Consider the following 15,013-nt stretch of genomic DNA (forward strand, 5'->3'; position numbering starts at 1 on the left):
TACAGGTTTGGGTTGTTGTCCCATTGCAGGTTTGGGTTCTCAGACCACGAGCTCAGCCAATTTCTGAGGTGACATTTTTATTTTTAATATCGCTTTTTGTGACCACTCCTTGTTTATGCAGTATATTGCATATTTTTTTCGCTGTGACTCTAGAGCTGGTTCAGTTTAGTTGAATCTCATGCGCATATCTTTAAACCTTATGTGTCATTTTGTGATGTCCTGAAGTCCACACTCCGTAGCGTAGTGTCATATGTAACTGACAATATTTTATATAGAATGTTACGTGCTCTTTTTTTCTTAAAAAGCTCCGAAATGATTCGTCAATTTTTTCATTGGATTGGTGTACATACAATGGGCCATGTTATTTCCAGTACAGTTCAGATCTTTGCATTTTAGTCTCCATGCAAACTGCGCATGAGGTTTACTCCTGCATCTAAAGCTCTCTGAGTTTACCAAAGATATCTAAAGCTATAGGCTGTTAGGTACAGGTCTCAAGGATATTATAGGCTACAAAAATATAGCCATGGTGCCTCTTGATTTTTCTTCATCTTCAGTGATACTACACTATTCTCTTAAGTTGAAGCTACCATGTTTTTTCTAAGCAGGAAACATATTTTATTGTGTTGTTATTAACATTTGCCCCCAGCCTATGTTGCTACTTTCTTTTGTTGCCCTGCATTTTTGTTGTTGGGTGAAGTATGCCACAACATGCGCGTTCAGTTATAAGATCAGGTTCGTGCCCATACATATGTTGTTGTTGTATATAGTTCAAATGAATTTATTGTTTCCTTTTATTGTGCAGGTCCAATGAGAATATAAGGTCAGCGCCTCTCCTCTTAAACTGAAATCTGGAGATCTCTGGAAGGAAAGTTCTCTGCCTTCATCGCCCTGTCCTGGTGAAAACTATGGAAAGCCAGAAACACCTGTCTTTTGGAACAACATTGCACAAGTCTTCGGAACTTGCAGAGCAGCGGCGGAGCAATGGCGGTTCAGATTCAAGAAAAAAAAATTGAAACACGTGAGCACAAAGTGGTGTCAAATTTTTGATAGGGCAAGATAACATTAGCGCCTTCATATCTCATTATGGGTTCAATATCACCTCCCTTTTGATGATGTAAAGAGCAAAATTTTTGTAACTATCCATAAGAGACCGGTTGAGGCCAATATATATATAAAAATCAGGTGGGGAGCGCCTTCCGGCCTTCCCCCATTGACCTGCAAAAAAATCTGGAGATGCACTTTATGCTGATGTGGATGCTTGTTGTTCATTTGGTTTTTTCTTCCAGAATTCCATGGCTACCACTGTGCAACAACTCCTGTGCTGTGAAGATGCACACAGCTACCAATCTGCAAGGTATGTGTTGGATGAAAAAATGTGCACATCTTTTTCCTTACCTTTAATAGGTGTCTTTCATTTATCTCAATGATAGTACAACCAATTTTTCTCTACCGTATGATAATATTTCCACAACTACGATACACATAGCTCTAATGGCTGATTTGAATGACAGGTTGCTCTGAGGTTTGAAGTTCTGATAATCTAAATTTATGTCCATGTGTTATTCTATTTGTGTAGTTTCTGGATTAAATAACCAATTGGAATCATCATAAGCCTTTACAGGACCTGCTCATATGTGCTGAAATGATCCTTCGTCAAATCCTTACATGCAGTGAAAGGCTCCAAAATGAGCCTCATTAGATTTCTCTCCTTCCAGAGCCTCTGCCTGTACTTCTGGGATCAAACTTAGATTCTTTGTACACTACTACTAAACATTGATTCTCTCCTAACCACTTTGAAATATATTAAATACCAAGGAACAAGTAGCCTTCTCCACCTATTCCTGAATTAAGCTTATTTGTCATGCCATCTAAGCATTTAATTTTCTCCAGTTTGGACATGACTTTCAAGATGCACAAGCTAGATAAGAGTACAGAGATTATCACAGGAACATGGTGATTTATCCCTTACATCAACCAAATCATTGTTGTTTGTGTAGCCCAGGTCAGTCTCTGCCCCCTGTACTATTGTTGCCAGCCAATCAACAATATTTCTGTGGTGAGGTCATGTTTGTGCTGAATGCAGCCCTACATTGGCTACTACCTGGTAACATTTTAATTTTTGTTCAGTAGTTTTATTCTTATAGTCAGATGGCCTACACAAAAAGAGACTACATGAGAGAAAAATAGGTTGCATCTCAAATAGAAGTGATATATCCCCTACCAACCATGAATGATATGAAGTCAATACAGTTCTTAAAACAACCTCACCATAGTCTATCACACAGATATTTAGGAGACCTAATTATTGTCGCTCCCACAAACCACACCGAAGGAGTAAAGGTAAAACTCTCTTGCTGGGTGATGTGCAGTGCCATTCAAAGTTAAGAACCTCTTCATCATGAGTGGAAATTTTATATTCTTAAGACTACTTTTCTATAATAATCCGAGTTTACTATTCCTTTTATAGTGCATTGTAACCAGCCAAATCCTTTCACTTTACTAAATGTTGGGTAGATGAGAACTTTCCTTCAAAATTTTGACGAAACATTATCTGCTTCCATTTGAATCTTGCAAAATAGATAGGGTCAACCTGCAGCTGCCAACTATGGTTACAACCTGTGTGTGCAACACTATGATTTATTCATCCACTTTATCATTATATGAGCCATCAGACTTCATTCACTCGCGCGCAGGGGCGCGCGTTTTCTACTAGTGGGAATTGTATTGTGGGTTACCAACATGCATGACTGCATGATCTATAGGCGTGTGCCTACCACCAAGGTCAAAAAAAAAACACAACAAGTTTTGTTAGGCCACACGCCAAACTGAAATGAGAAAGACGAAGAAGACGACGTTATGCCTGACAAGCACCCTGATTTGCGGTGGCAATGGCATGCACACTCCTTTGCTGGACTAACCTTGGTGACCCATATACAGTTGTTTGTATTCCGACGCCGTATGAATTTAGGCTCATGTTTAGATTTTTGGTACGGTAATATTTTTCGTTTGTATTTAATAATTATTGTTTATTAATAAACTAATCAGTTTCAAAAGATTCGTCAAACAAATTATTGATAAACTATGTAATTAACTATTTTTATTTTTATTTAATTATTTATACATATATTTGAAGATTCAGGCCTTGTTTAGTTTCCAAAAAATTTTGCAAAATTTTTCAGATTCCCCGTCACATCAAATCTTTAAACACATACATGAAGTATTAAATATGGACGAAAATAAAAACTAATTGCACAGTTTAGTCGGAATTGACGAGACAAATCTTTTGAGTCTAGTTAGTACATGATTGGATAATATTTGTCAAATACAAACGAAAGTGGTACTATTTCTATTTTGAAAAAATTTTTGGAGCTAAACAAGGCCTCAATGTAACAGAGAATCTTATAAACTTTTGAAATTTTAAAGATAACAAAGCCTTAGTACAGTCACACGCATCTGAAATACGTACGCTGTATAGGGTAGTACATAGGAGTACTCTACACATCCATACAGTCACACTCTGAACGGCGCTCGATCGCGCAGTGCGAAAGCGAAACCAACAAACAACTGCGAACGAACGACTGGTTGACTGCTGCTGAGTCGCGTCTCGCCTCGCCTCGCCGGAGTGGGTCGCCGTCGAGCCAGCCAGCCAGGCTGTCGGAAAGCGAGGCCGCAAGTGGGGGAGGGGGTGCGCCGGCGGTGCGCTCCAGCTGGCTCTCATGCATTCCGCTGCCGTCATCCCTCCCGATCATCCCACGCGACACGACACTGCATCCATCAACAACGCACAGCTTGCGTTGCGTTGCGTGCTCTGCCCGCGCGGCGCGGCGCCTAATCCTCTTTTTCTTTAGCTCAAAACCGGCGACTAAATTTCGCGCCAGCCGGCAGCCGGGGGGGTATAAGTAGTCGCCGCCGCCGCCGTCTTCGTCGTCTTCCTCCCCGATCCGCACCTCCCCCGCTCCCCTTTTTCCTTGACATCACGTTCTCACACCTCATCCACAGCCGATTCCTCCTCCTCCTCCTCCTCCTCCTCCTCTGCCCGGGCGGCCGGCTGGCCTCGATCTGCTTCCACCTCCCGATCGACCGGCTCAATTCCTCCGTCGGTTCGGCCTCTGGCGGCCTGCACGCGATGAACTCTTGCTTCCAGGGCCTATGGAGAGCCATGGCTGGGGCTCTGCCGCCGCCGCCGTCGTGCTGCCTCGGAGCTGCCGCGTGTAGGTTGCTTGCAACGCAGCAGCTATAGCAGCTGCGTGACTGCATCGTATCCATCAGTCGATCGAGTCCATATCGGCCTCCCTTGGGCGTCGTCTTCTTGAGCGCGGGAACAGAGGCAAGGCAGCAAATCGAAGAAGCCAGTTTTTGAAGAACATAATAGCAAAAGGTAAAATTCAGTCCAATTCAGTCTGTTCTGTTTAAGTTCCTTTCCGTTGCTCCTCAACAAAGCCCTTTAATTTTTGGCACAATACATGCCTACTACTTTCAGACATAGCCATACATGTATATGTATGTATGTATACTAGTACCAATTCCTTGTGTTATGCATACACATACTTTTTTGGATCATTGGTACCTTTTTTTTTTCATTGTAAAACTTGGGAGTGGTTGAGTGAACGAGTTAGGAGATTCATTTTCTTCCAAATAAAAAAAGCAAAGCAATCAGAGGGAGATGGAAAGAGGAAGGAGAAAGGAAAGGATGAAGAAAGGGGGCACATGCAGACTACTGACTGAGACCGCGTTATTGCCAGCGCAACTCATTTCTGACTCCCTCACACACGTCTTTGCTTTTGGTTCTGGTCCTCCTTTCCATGGTGATGCTGATGCTGGTCCGTCTCTTTTTATCTCCTCCCCTGCCTTTTGCCCGTTGATTATCAAAAGGACTGTGATTGATTCCAACAAATCTTCCAACCAATCAACAAAGTTTTGGATGAAAAATATATATAAACTGTAACGAACTCACGCCAACTCTGTTTGATTCTTTCCACTGTATTTCTCCCCCAATCTACCACCTCAATTCTGGAGCATATGCGCCTAAGGACAGATTCAGTAAGCGAGAATGAACCCAAGAACTGTTCTTGAATCTTGATCAACCACGATCGGCCATGGATTCGAGTTCAGAACAACTAGCTACTATGTACTACAGAGGGCATGTCACAGTCCGGTCAGAAGAACAAGAACTTGGATTTTGAGTTGCATTTGAACGGGAGCGCGGTGCCGTTAGGCCAGAAGAAGCGCATCTGGCACGCAAGGCGCGTCCACTGGTTGATGGTGACGACCCCGGCGACCTTCCAACGCGTCCTGGCCTCCCCTTCCACCTCGAACGGCACGACGCCGTCGCGGAGTGCGGCCTCCATGGCGGCGCTGTCGGCGGTGCCCAGCGGCGCGCCCTGCGCGCGCGCCACGTACGCCAGCGGCAGGGCGCCCCTGGCCGGGACGCGGAACGTGTCGGCGCGGAGCACCGCGAGCGCGGCGCCGTCGAACGCGAGGCGGCACTCGAGCCGCGAGAAGGTCGCCGCGGAGTGGGCGTTGCCGTTGCGGGCCTCCACGCGGAGCGAGAGCTGCACGTCGTCCAGCGCGCCGAGCTGGTCGTACACCAGCGTGTCCAGCCTCGCCGTCGCCGCCGGCACCGCCACGTACGGCGCCCGGGGCTGCAGCAGTAGCACCACCACCAGGATCGACACGGCGCCCACCAGCACCACCACCGCCAGCACCGTGCACAGCACCGCCGTCGCCCACTGCAGCGCGTCCGACCGGTGCCTCCTCCTGAAGTTGTACGTCCGCCGAGGCTGCTGCTCGCGGACGCGGAGCTGGTCGTGGTCGTGGGCGCGCCCGCTCCGAGTCGGCGATTCCTCCGTCTGGCGAGCGTCGAGGTGGCTCCGCTCCGGCTCATGGACGGGGCGCGGGCCATGGGCATGGCTGCCACCACCGCCGCCGCCAGGGGGCTCGCCGCCTCGGGTGGACCACGACGACGACATGGGAGGCTACAGCGGCGACGACAGCGATGGCCGCCAGCAGCATGCCAGCGTTAAGGAGAGAGGCGAGCTCTGGGCGGAGGGCGGGGGTAATATAGCTAGCTTGGGCACGACGCGGTGCCGTGCGCGGCGTGGCGGCCGGCGACGTGGCCGTTGCCCGGTGCAGGAGGGGTTCGTTCGCGCTGTAGAGGGCAAAGGTTTGGTATCTCTCCTCCGCACGCTCATTTGTACGACGGAGGAAGCATCGGCGCCGGCCGGCCGGACGGACGGGAGGAAGCTTTGGGCTTCGGTTAGTTAAAGAAGTGGAAGCAAGGGAGCACGCTATGCCTAGGCTACCTGACTACCTCACTGACAGCCACAGCCATGGAGCCTTCTTTCGCTTCCCTTACCTTAATCATGGTATCTCTCCATTGATGCTGCTCATGGGAAGATGCCTTGCCTAAGTTGCCTTTGGCAGCCTGGGCTTTTAACAAAACAAAATCGGAATGCTAATGACATTTCCACTGCTGCCATCATTGCAAAAGCACCCGATGCCTTTTTGCTTTGTGATGCTCTGTTTGTTTAATCAACTTGGTCTTGCTCTTGGTGGTGTTAACAGTGCCTTTTTGTAGTGCTTTTCGAAACAGTGACTGCCAAAGTGGGAATATACTGGGACTAGCATTCGTCTTTGTGGTATAAAATCTTGTGAAGATTCTAAGGTTAGACTAAATTCAGTATCTAGTACTACTAGATACCACGAGCCTCAGAAAAAAAAATGTTGCTTTGGCCTGATCCTAGCCAATTTTTTTTCGAAGATCCTAGCTAAACCTTGTTGGACTAGCTAGAGTTGGATTGTAAATCTGTGAAACAGATACTTCGCTTTGCTCCAATGCACCCATACTTTGCTTCTTTTGCAGAGAACCAAGAGTGATCTGCGTATAGATTTTTTTTTTCAAAAACAAAAGAACGTGTAGAACTTTTATTTGAGTATGTTCCATAAAGTTATGCTAAATTCAGGCCTTGTTTAGATACACCAAAAAAATCCAAAACTTTACAAGATTCCTCGTCACATCAAATCTTGTAACACATGCATGAAGTATTAAATATAGATAAAAAGAATAACTAATTGCACAGTTTATCTATAAATCACGAGACGAATCTTTTAAGTCTAGTTACTCCATAATTAAACAATATTTGTTAAATAAAAATAAAAATACTACAGTGTCAAAATCCAAAAACTTTTTGCATCTAAACAAGGCCTCAAGAACGTATAGAACTTTTATTTTTGCATGCTTTTTCCTAAGGCGCGCACGTAACCGAAGATCCAAAGTTCCAGACTTTAAGATCGCTACTAGCTAACAATCATCCTAAAGGTGTCTAGGCTATGTCATTCAGATTTTGTATCACTGGAAAACTGAATAGTCACATTATGTGATTGCTCAACCGTTTCTCCTTTCCTGCAATTTATTCATTGATGTAAAATCTGACAGCATGGACGTTCCAAATTTTCAGCAGCAGCAACGGCAATGGAGGGAGCTGGTTTGCAGTGACGCGCGCGCGCCATGGATCCCGAGCCATTTGTGCGGCTCTCAGTCGGGCAGCTCGGTCTGAAGCTCCCCGGCGGGAACGCCAGCAAGGCGGCCGGCCGGCTGTGCGACTGCGAGATCCGGCTGGGCGGGTTCCCGGTGCAGACCGCTCCGGTGCCGCTGATCCACTCCCCGGCGTTCAACCTGGACCCGTTCACCAACGCGGCGGTCTTCTCCCTCGACGAGTCCGACCTCAGGGCGCTGGCGGCGCCGGGGTGCTTCCGGGCCCCGCGGACGTCGTGCCTCGAGGTCGCCGTGTACTACCTGGCCCGCTTCGGCGCTTCTTCTCGCTGCGGCGGCGTCGTCGCTGCCGCCTGCAGGAGGAAGCGGCTGGTCGGCGTGTTCAGGGTGGAGCTCGCGTCGTCGGAGTGGCGGGACGGCAAGCCCGTGCTGCTCCACCATGGGTGGGCCGGCATCGGCAAGGGGGAGGCCAGCGCCAGGCCGGAGCTCCACCTCAGGGTGAAGCTGGAGGCTGACCCCCGCTACATCTTCCAGTTTGACGATGACATCGCGCTCAACCCGCAGGTCGTCCAGCTCCATGGCAGCATCCGGCAGCCCGTGTTCAGCTGCAAGTTCATCCGCGACAGGCGGTAAGAAAAGTGTCTCGATCGTTGGCGATCGATGATTGTTACCTTCCATGGATGCATCAAGGTTCATCTGAATGCTTTCGTCTCCAATGCAAGCAGGCCGTCTCAGAGTGACCCGTTGGGCGGCGGCGGGCAGTACTGGTCGAGCTCCAGCAGCGAGGAGAAGGACATGGAGATGGTGAGGCGGGAGAGGAAGGGGTGGAAGGTGGTGATCCACGACCTGTCCGGCTCGGCCGTCGCGGCGGCGTTCATGGCCACGCCGTTCGTGCCGGCGCCGGGCGGGGACACGGTGGCGCGGTCCAACCCGGGCGCCTGGCTCATCGTGCGCGCCGACACCACGGGGTCCTCGGACAGCTGGCAGCCGTGGGGTCGGCTGGAGGCGTGGCGCGACGCGGCGGCGGCGAGCGGCGGCAAGGACACGGTGCGCCTGCGGCTGCACCTGCTCCCGGACCGCCACGACGACTGCGTGCTGGTGTCGGAGGCGCCACTGAGCAGCGACAAGGGCGGGGAGTTCTTCATCGACATGGACAGGCAGGCGCCCTCCGCCACGGCGGCGGAGCACTGCGCGGCGAGCCTTGGCGCCGCGTGCGCCGGCGGAGGGTTCGTCATGAGCTGCAGGGTGGAAGGGGAGGCGAGGAGCAGCAGGCCGTTCGTGCAGCTCGCCATGCGCCACGTCACGTGCATGGAGGACGCCGCCATGTTCGTCGCGCTCGCCGCCGCAGTCGACCTCAGCGTCAAGGCGTGCCGCCCGTTCCGGAGGAAGCCGAACAAGAAGGCTGGCTCGCCGTCGCCCGACCTTCTCGAGCTCGACACGTAGGAACACAACAGCACAGGGACACAGGAGACGCCCGCCCGCCGACTAGCATCCATGGCCGGGGGCCGGCCATGCATCCATCTAACTCGATCTGTAAATTCACTTAATTTCAAAGAGCTGGACCGGACCTTTTTGCACTTTGCAGCAATGCAAAACTCTCTGTTGTTTGATTGACGCCTTGTTTAGATGCACCCAAAAATCCAAAACTTTACAAGATTCCCTATCATATCGAATCTTGCGGCATATGCATGAAATATTAAATATAGATTAAAAAGATAACTAATTGCACAGTTTGCCTGTAAATCACGAGACAAATCTTTTAAACCTAATTACTCTATAATTAGATAATGTTTGTCAAATAAAAACGAAAGTGCTATAGTGTCAAAATCCAAAAAAACTTTGGATCTAAACAAGGCCTGATTTTTGCACAACGGTTTGTGGTTCGTGCGTTCTATCGCCGGCGGGCATACCCGTGCGTGGAGTCTGGACGCCGGCGCTGGCATCGTTGACGCACACTCGCAGGCTCTGACAAATCTTTGACCATGGCCCCACCCGTCAGTCACTGTCCTTTATGCTTACGTGGGCCGTGCAGAGGGAGCAAGCCGGCGGGTGCTTCCTCCGCGCCAACTGGAGGCATCTCCCCTCGACATCGTAGTCCTCAGGGCTGGCTGACACCACACCAGAGGCCAGTGCTGGCTAACTGAACTTCTTGCAAGATTATTCTGAGTTTCTACTTCTGAATCATAGAGGTTCTTGATGGTGTTAATCGGCATGTAGTTCTGAACTTGATCTGAGTTTTTCTCCTGTAAACTTCCTGCTGGCTCATTCTGAATTTCTTTGGTTCTGAATTTACTATGAATGGGATGCATGGCAGAAATCAGTACAAATTCTTGTTGATGAGTGTATAGTTTTGTACTTCCATTTGTTAGCTCTCTTGGGGTTGTTTCATCTGCTGTAAAATGCATTGTTTGCAGTTAAGACTAGTTCAAATGGTAGTTAGTGGGAGAGGAGTTCAGTTTGCCGTGGGAATGGTTGTTTTGTCCTTCTTCAGTGAGAAAATGCAGCATCTGCATAGTAGCTCTACTTGCATAAGTACTGTTTGAACATTTCTTCCTATCTTCATGAGCACGCTAATTCTTGCTTGTCTAACTGCAACATTGTGTGTATTGTGCCTGCAGCAGCTGATCAGTTGAAAACTCCCCGATGTTGATAATGAGACTGCAGAGACAACAGAGGATTGATGTCCGGGTGCCCTTGATGTCCTCCTTGCAACTTGTCACCTCGAAAGATCTCAGTTTGTGTTTGTCCCAGAGTTGATGGCATTGAGAGTTTGTAGTGTCAGGGAGAAGCAGTTTTTCGTTTGGTCTTTCAGCTTCAAAAATTTCAGAAGATACCAAATTGGTAGATCAAGAATGGCTGAACCGTTTGGTTTTGAGGTTTTAGCTGTAGAATGCATGGTTGCAATACATCTGAAAATACTGTTTGCTGATTTATCGTAAGAAAAAAACACTGTTGACTGGTAGAAAAAGTACGGGTGAAAAACCAAGCGAACCAGTAATCATATTGCTTCTAACGATCCATATCTGACATCCGACGGGAACACCTGAATTGTTTCAATCCCCATCGCTGTGTCCTTTTCAGTGGCCCTAATTTTTCTAAAATTTGGTAGGGCACTTGACAACGCTATGTTTCAAAAATTTATCGCCTCACCCATTTGAAGTGATTTTAAGCATATTCGTTACACAAATGGAGTTTAGGGGGTGTTTCAGACTGCTCCAAAAACTCTACTTCACAAACTCCACCATAGACGAGCTCCACAAAAACTGGAGTTTGTGGAGTATCTTTTTAGGTGCTCTCACAACTCCACCTTTTCTCCACCCTTTTTTCTCGAATTGAGTACATAGAGCTGAAACCGTTTGGCTAAAAAATATGGAGCGGAACTGAAAAATATGAAGAAGAACAGTCCCAAACAACCCCTTAACTCTTTATGTTTTGAAATGAGTTTAAGCATATTTTTTTAATACGAAGGGTAACCCTCTTGCTCTTGCACTTACCCAAGCCCAAGGTTGATTTATTTTTTTGAGCACTCACGACCCATGAGCCCACATGATTTAGCTCGTGATTCTTAAAAAAAAAAACCTCGTCGCGGGTCATCACGCGCTTCTTTGGAGTCCATTGTTGTACTGGCGCGCATGAGTAAACGTGACAAGGGTCAATTTGTACAGTACGCGATGATTTTTGTTCGCCTCGGAATTTTGCATCCCACTAGCGAATACCTCGATGTGGCTTGAAAAGCTTATTACATTATTCATCCTAATGTTTGACTTTTTTTAATATAAAATTTAACCACTCGTTTTATTTAAAAAATTATATAACTTATTTTTTGTCATGGCTAAATTTATTAATAAAAATTCTTTAATAATAACTGAAATTTAATTGTGCTTGCATATTTATTTTAATAAGACGAGCGGTCAAAGTGTGCTGAAAAAAAACATTCCAACAACTTTGTCTATAATGCTTTCTATTTTTTTCCGAGCTGGCTATGCTACTATTCTTGCTGCCTATATTTTCCTAGCGAGTCCTACTTGCTATTTGTGTTTCCCAACTTTTAGGTGAATAAATCCCACAATTTAGCATCTAATATTACTAAGTTTCTTCGAAATGTTGTGAGCCAACAGGGGCCGGGGGTAGGGAACGAAGCTAGAAAAAATTATAGGAGGAGCTAAACAAAATTGCTACATCGATTTAACTTTATTATAACCCCTCACAATAGAAAAAATATATTAGCTTGAAGTAGTCTTATATTAATTCAGAAAATATATCTAAAAATAAAGATCTCAGCCTACACTATCTTATAAATTTGTGTCTAAAATTAGAAAAAAAACACTAGAAGCTAGCCCCACGGCTAGCTTCGTCCATAGCCGGGGGCATGAACTGCCGTTTGCTGGCGCAAGCAAGACGAACACCGAGAAAGCGACCGGATGAAACACGTTGTGAAACCAAGTCGGCTCCCATTACATCAGAGATCCACCAGCTCACATGAAGCACGCATCGACTGGGTCCATGGACCGACGCGTGGCCCACGGACAGATTTACTTCGTCGTGAAGGAGTTCTTTCTCCAATGAAACGTCAAGTGGTGGCCCACCTTTCCCTAGCGAGCAAGAGGTATGGGAATATTTAATGCTTTATACATGTGCCGCAAGATTCAATGTGATAGAAAATCTTGTAAATTTTTAGATTTTGAATAGTTTAGTCTCACTAGTCAGACTAGCTAAAATTATTTTATGGAGCTAAAATTTAGCAAAGGAAACCAAACATACCCTTATATTCAGATGATTCAGTCTAATTACTTGCTGTTAGGTCGGTCCGGTCAAGCCCGGTTACATGGGCAGTGGCAATCGTCCTCAACATGCTGGCAGCAACAGTGGTGGTGGGGTGTACTGGTAGTGAAGCCTCATGCACCCTACCTAGCAGTGCAGGCGGCGAATCTGCAAACCCTGAGGTTCGTGTTGATTTCATTTTTGGCATAAAAATATGAAAAAAAAAGTAATTTAGCCTCCTATTAAATTGTTTCTGACTACTTTCATTCTAGTTACAACCAGCTGGGGACGTTGACACGGGTCCAGGTCTCGTTCCGCCTCGGGTTGGGCGGCACGAGGCTGGCTGTGCTTCGTGCGGACCCATTCAGGGTGCCTGCCAGGGGCACCCAGGCGCTGCCCTACGTGGCGAGCGCGCAAGGTGTCACGCTGGGTGACGCCGGGAGAGACGCCATGGAGGCTGCAGTCCGCGAGAAGGTCGTGGGATTCAAGCTGGACGGGGAGGCCAGGGCGCGCTGACAGGTTGCCGGCCTTGTCTTCATCAACAAATGGACGCGTCTCTCCTGCGAGATTCGGTTTTTCTTATTTAACGGGACAGCACTCACGTTCCACTGTAACTCCAAATCTAAATTTCTGTTCTTCTGATCGTTAGTCTAACAATGTATGTGTTGTAATGGAATATAAGACATAATCATATTCAGTTGGGTCATTACCTGAATGTCTTTGTTAACGGTTCACCCCACTGACGCGTGGATGGCGGCTCCAGTATCAGGAGAATTTTTCTTTTTCTTTTTCTTTTTGACAAGAGAGCCGGAGAAAATTGTATGAAACGTCAAGTGGTGGCCCACCTTTCCCAAGCGAGCAAAAGGTATGGGTATGGCCATAGTATCCGAATCCCCCTGCTTGGTTCAAAAGCCGGTTCGTTAGCATGGCATGGCAGACACTCATTCCTGAGCCTCACTGCAGGAAGCTAGCGACAGTGTCGAGCCCAGGCCAGCACAAAGATGCGATGCGGATTCTCATACTCATTCTATGCTGATTGTCGTCACAGGCTTTTCGGCATGCATGCACACTCAAAATGTCAACGGGGAATTTCCGTTGGAGGTTCCTGCCCCAAACCCGTCCCCACGGAGGCAAATTCCCCCCATCCCCGTCCCCGTGAAGGGTCACGGGGAGAATTCCCCCCATCCCCGTCCCCGCTCGGGGATTAAATCCCCGTGGGAATCCCCGTCCCCGCGTCAATTATATAAACAACAGCAAATCACTTACATAAATAGCAGCAAATATCTAATAATTCACATGCAAATAACAGTCATTTGTCCATAATTGCCTACTGCATAGTTCATAACAACACAGAAACAATCATATTGTTCATACATTCACCACAACTGATTCATCAACTAAAAATAGTAACTAAGAATCCAAACATCGAGCATAGGTTTCTTGGCGCCTTGCCACAATAGCACAAGGCCAAAAGCAGCACCTTGCCACAACAGCACAAGGCCAAAAGCAGCACCACAAGTTTACATAATTACATGTTCGTGGGCTCATGCCAATAACGTTACAACACAGAATGATAAGTTCTTAAATGAAGAAGCAACACAGAATGATAATTTGCTGCATCCTCCTCCTCCTTGGTGCTCTTGCCGCATCCAATTCTTCTCTTCAAACAAGTGCTAGTCCCTATATACAAAAACCAGCAAAAATATATATAATTAATTAGTCCAGTCAATAAAGAGAGTATAGGATGTTTTAGTTTCAGTTACACATACCTCCATCCCATCTTGGATCTCTTGAAGACAGCTCCAAAAGCTAACAGCTCCATCACTTTCTTCACCTACAGAAAAGCATGACAAGAATTAGTTTGAGACCTTTCTATTTATCGAGACTGATGAAAAATGGGACAGCTAGCTTATCTACCTTTGTACTTGTTGCACAGCCAGTTTTGTGAACACATTAAAGCCTCCAAAATATCTGAATTAAGCCTACTGCGATGCTCAGAGAGTACCCTCCCACTGGTGCTAAAGGCTGATTCAGACGCAACTGAACTTACTGAATGGCAAATATATCTCTGGCTACCTTCCTTAATATGGGATAGCGAGTCCCAGCAACCTTCCACCAATCAAGGATCTTGAAGTTTTCTGTCTCAATTGGAACCAATTCATCTTCCAAGTACCTTTCTAACTCTGTTTTGAATCTAGCTGCTGCTGGCCTTCTACTAGCAACACGTGCACTGATTTGAGACAATACACCCGAACTAGAAAGTGGGGGAGCTGAGGATTCTGTATTATCTTCATCCTCTTCCACCTCATACTCCTTCATCAACTCATACAAAGAGTTTCTAACCTCACTAACTTTCTCTGTGCACTCCTCATGTGATTCACCAGTGAGGGTTTCAATGAACCCTAGGAGATAGTCAGTCTTAAACCGAGGATCTAAAATGGTGGCCAATCCCATTGGTCCTTGGATTTCCTTCCAATACTTATCAAACTTCTCACTCATTTCAATGGACATTTTCTCAATAATGGGATTGCCACATACACTCCAATTCCTAATTTTCTCTTTAGTCTCACAGATTTTTAGGAGTTGGATGTTGGCTGTCACATAATCTGTCCCCGAAAACACAGCTGTGATGTCATTAAACAGCCTGAGCCTATCAACCACCTCTCTACAAAAAGCCAATTCTTCCTCACTAGGAGCACAATCATACGACTTGTCTACAATAGTTGCACGATTGAAAACAGCCTTGCAAGGCGAAGCAAG

At 46.9% G+C, this 15,013-nt stretch overlaps 2 protein-coding genes across 4 annotated transcripts; one reads left to right on the forward strand and one right to left on the reverse strand.

Annotated features, from left to right (window-relative positions):
- LOC8080869 lies at nt 3,763-9,106 on the forward strand. Of its 3 annotated transcripts, none has more exons than XM_002443873.2 (3): nt 3,763-4,378; nt 7,461-8,121; nt 8,218-9,106. In XM_002443873.2, the coding sequence occupies exons 2-3, from the start codon at nt 7,508-7,510 to the stop codon at nt 8,933-8,935; spliced, it is 1,332 nt and encodes a 443-aa protein (XP_002443918.1). In that variant the 5' UTR covers nt 3,763-4,378; nt 7,461-7,507; the 3' UTR covers nt 8,936-9,106. The 3 variants fall into 3 exon arrangements, with proteins under 3 accessions (XP_002443918.1, XP_021320804.1, XP_021320805.1); XM_021465129.1 differs by having other exon boundaries at nt 3,764-4,378; nt 7,458-8,121; XM_021465130.1 differs by lacking the exon at nt 3,763-4,378 and adding an exon at nt 6,404-6,664 and having other exon boundaries at nt 7,458-8,121.
- On the reverse strand, nt 5,157-5,969 carry LOC8080868. The gene has a single exon (XM_002445071.1). It carries the CDS (start codon nt 5,967-5,969, stop codon nt 5,157-5,159), a length of 813 nt encoding a protein of 270 aa, XP_002445116.1.

This window comes from Sorghum bicolor, chromosome 7 (genome assembly GCF_000003195.3).
Source record: "Sorghum bicolor cultivar BTx623 chromosome 7, Sorghum_bicolor_NCBIv3, whole genome shotgun sequence".
NCBI classification, from domain to species: Eukaryota; Viridiplantae; Streptophyta; class Magnoliopsida; order Poales; family Poaceae; genus Sorghum; species Sorghum bicolor.

Bases quoted from the DNA above. Each gene is read 5' to 3' on its own strand.
- LOC8080869 (XM_002443873.2), top strand. From the start codon at position 7,508: ATGGATCCCGAGCCATTTGTGCGGCTCTCAGTCGGGCAGCTCGGTCTG. The intron at 8,122-8,217 runs GTAAGAAAAGTG...CAATGCAAGCAG, and splicing joins AAGTTCATCCGCGACAGGCG to GCCGTCTCAGAGTGACCCGT.
- LOC8080868 (XM_002445071.1), bottom strand. From the start codon at position 5,969: ATGTCGTCGTCGTGGTCCACCCGAGGCGGCGAGCCCCCTGGCGGCGGC.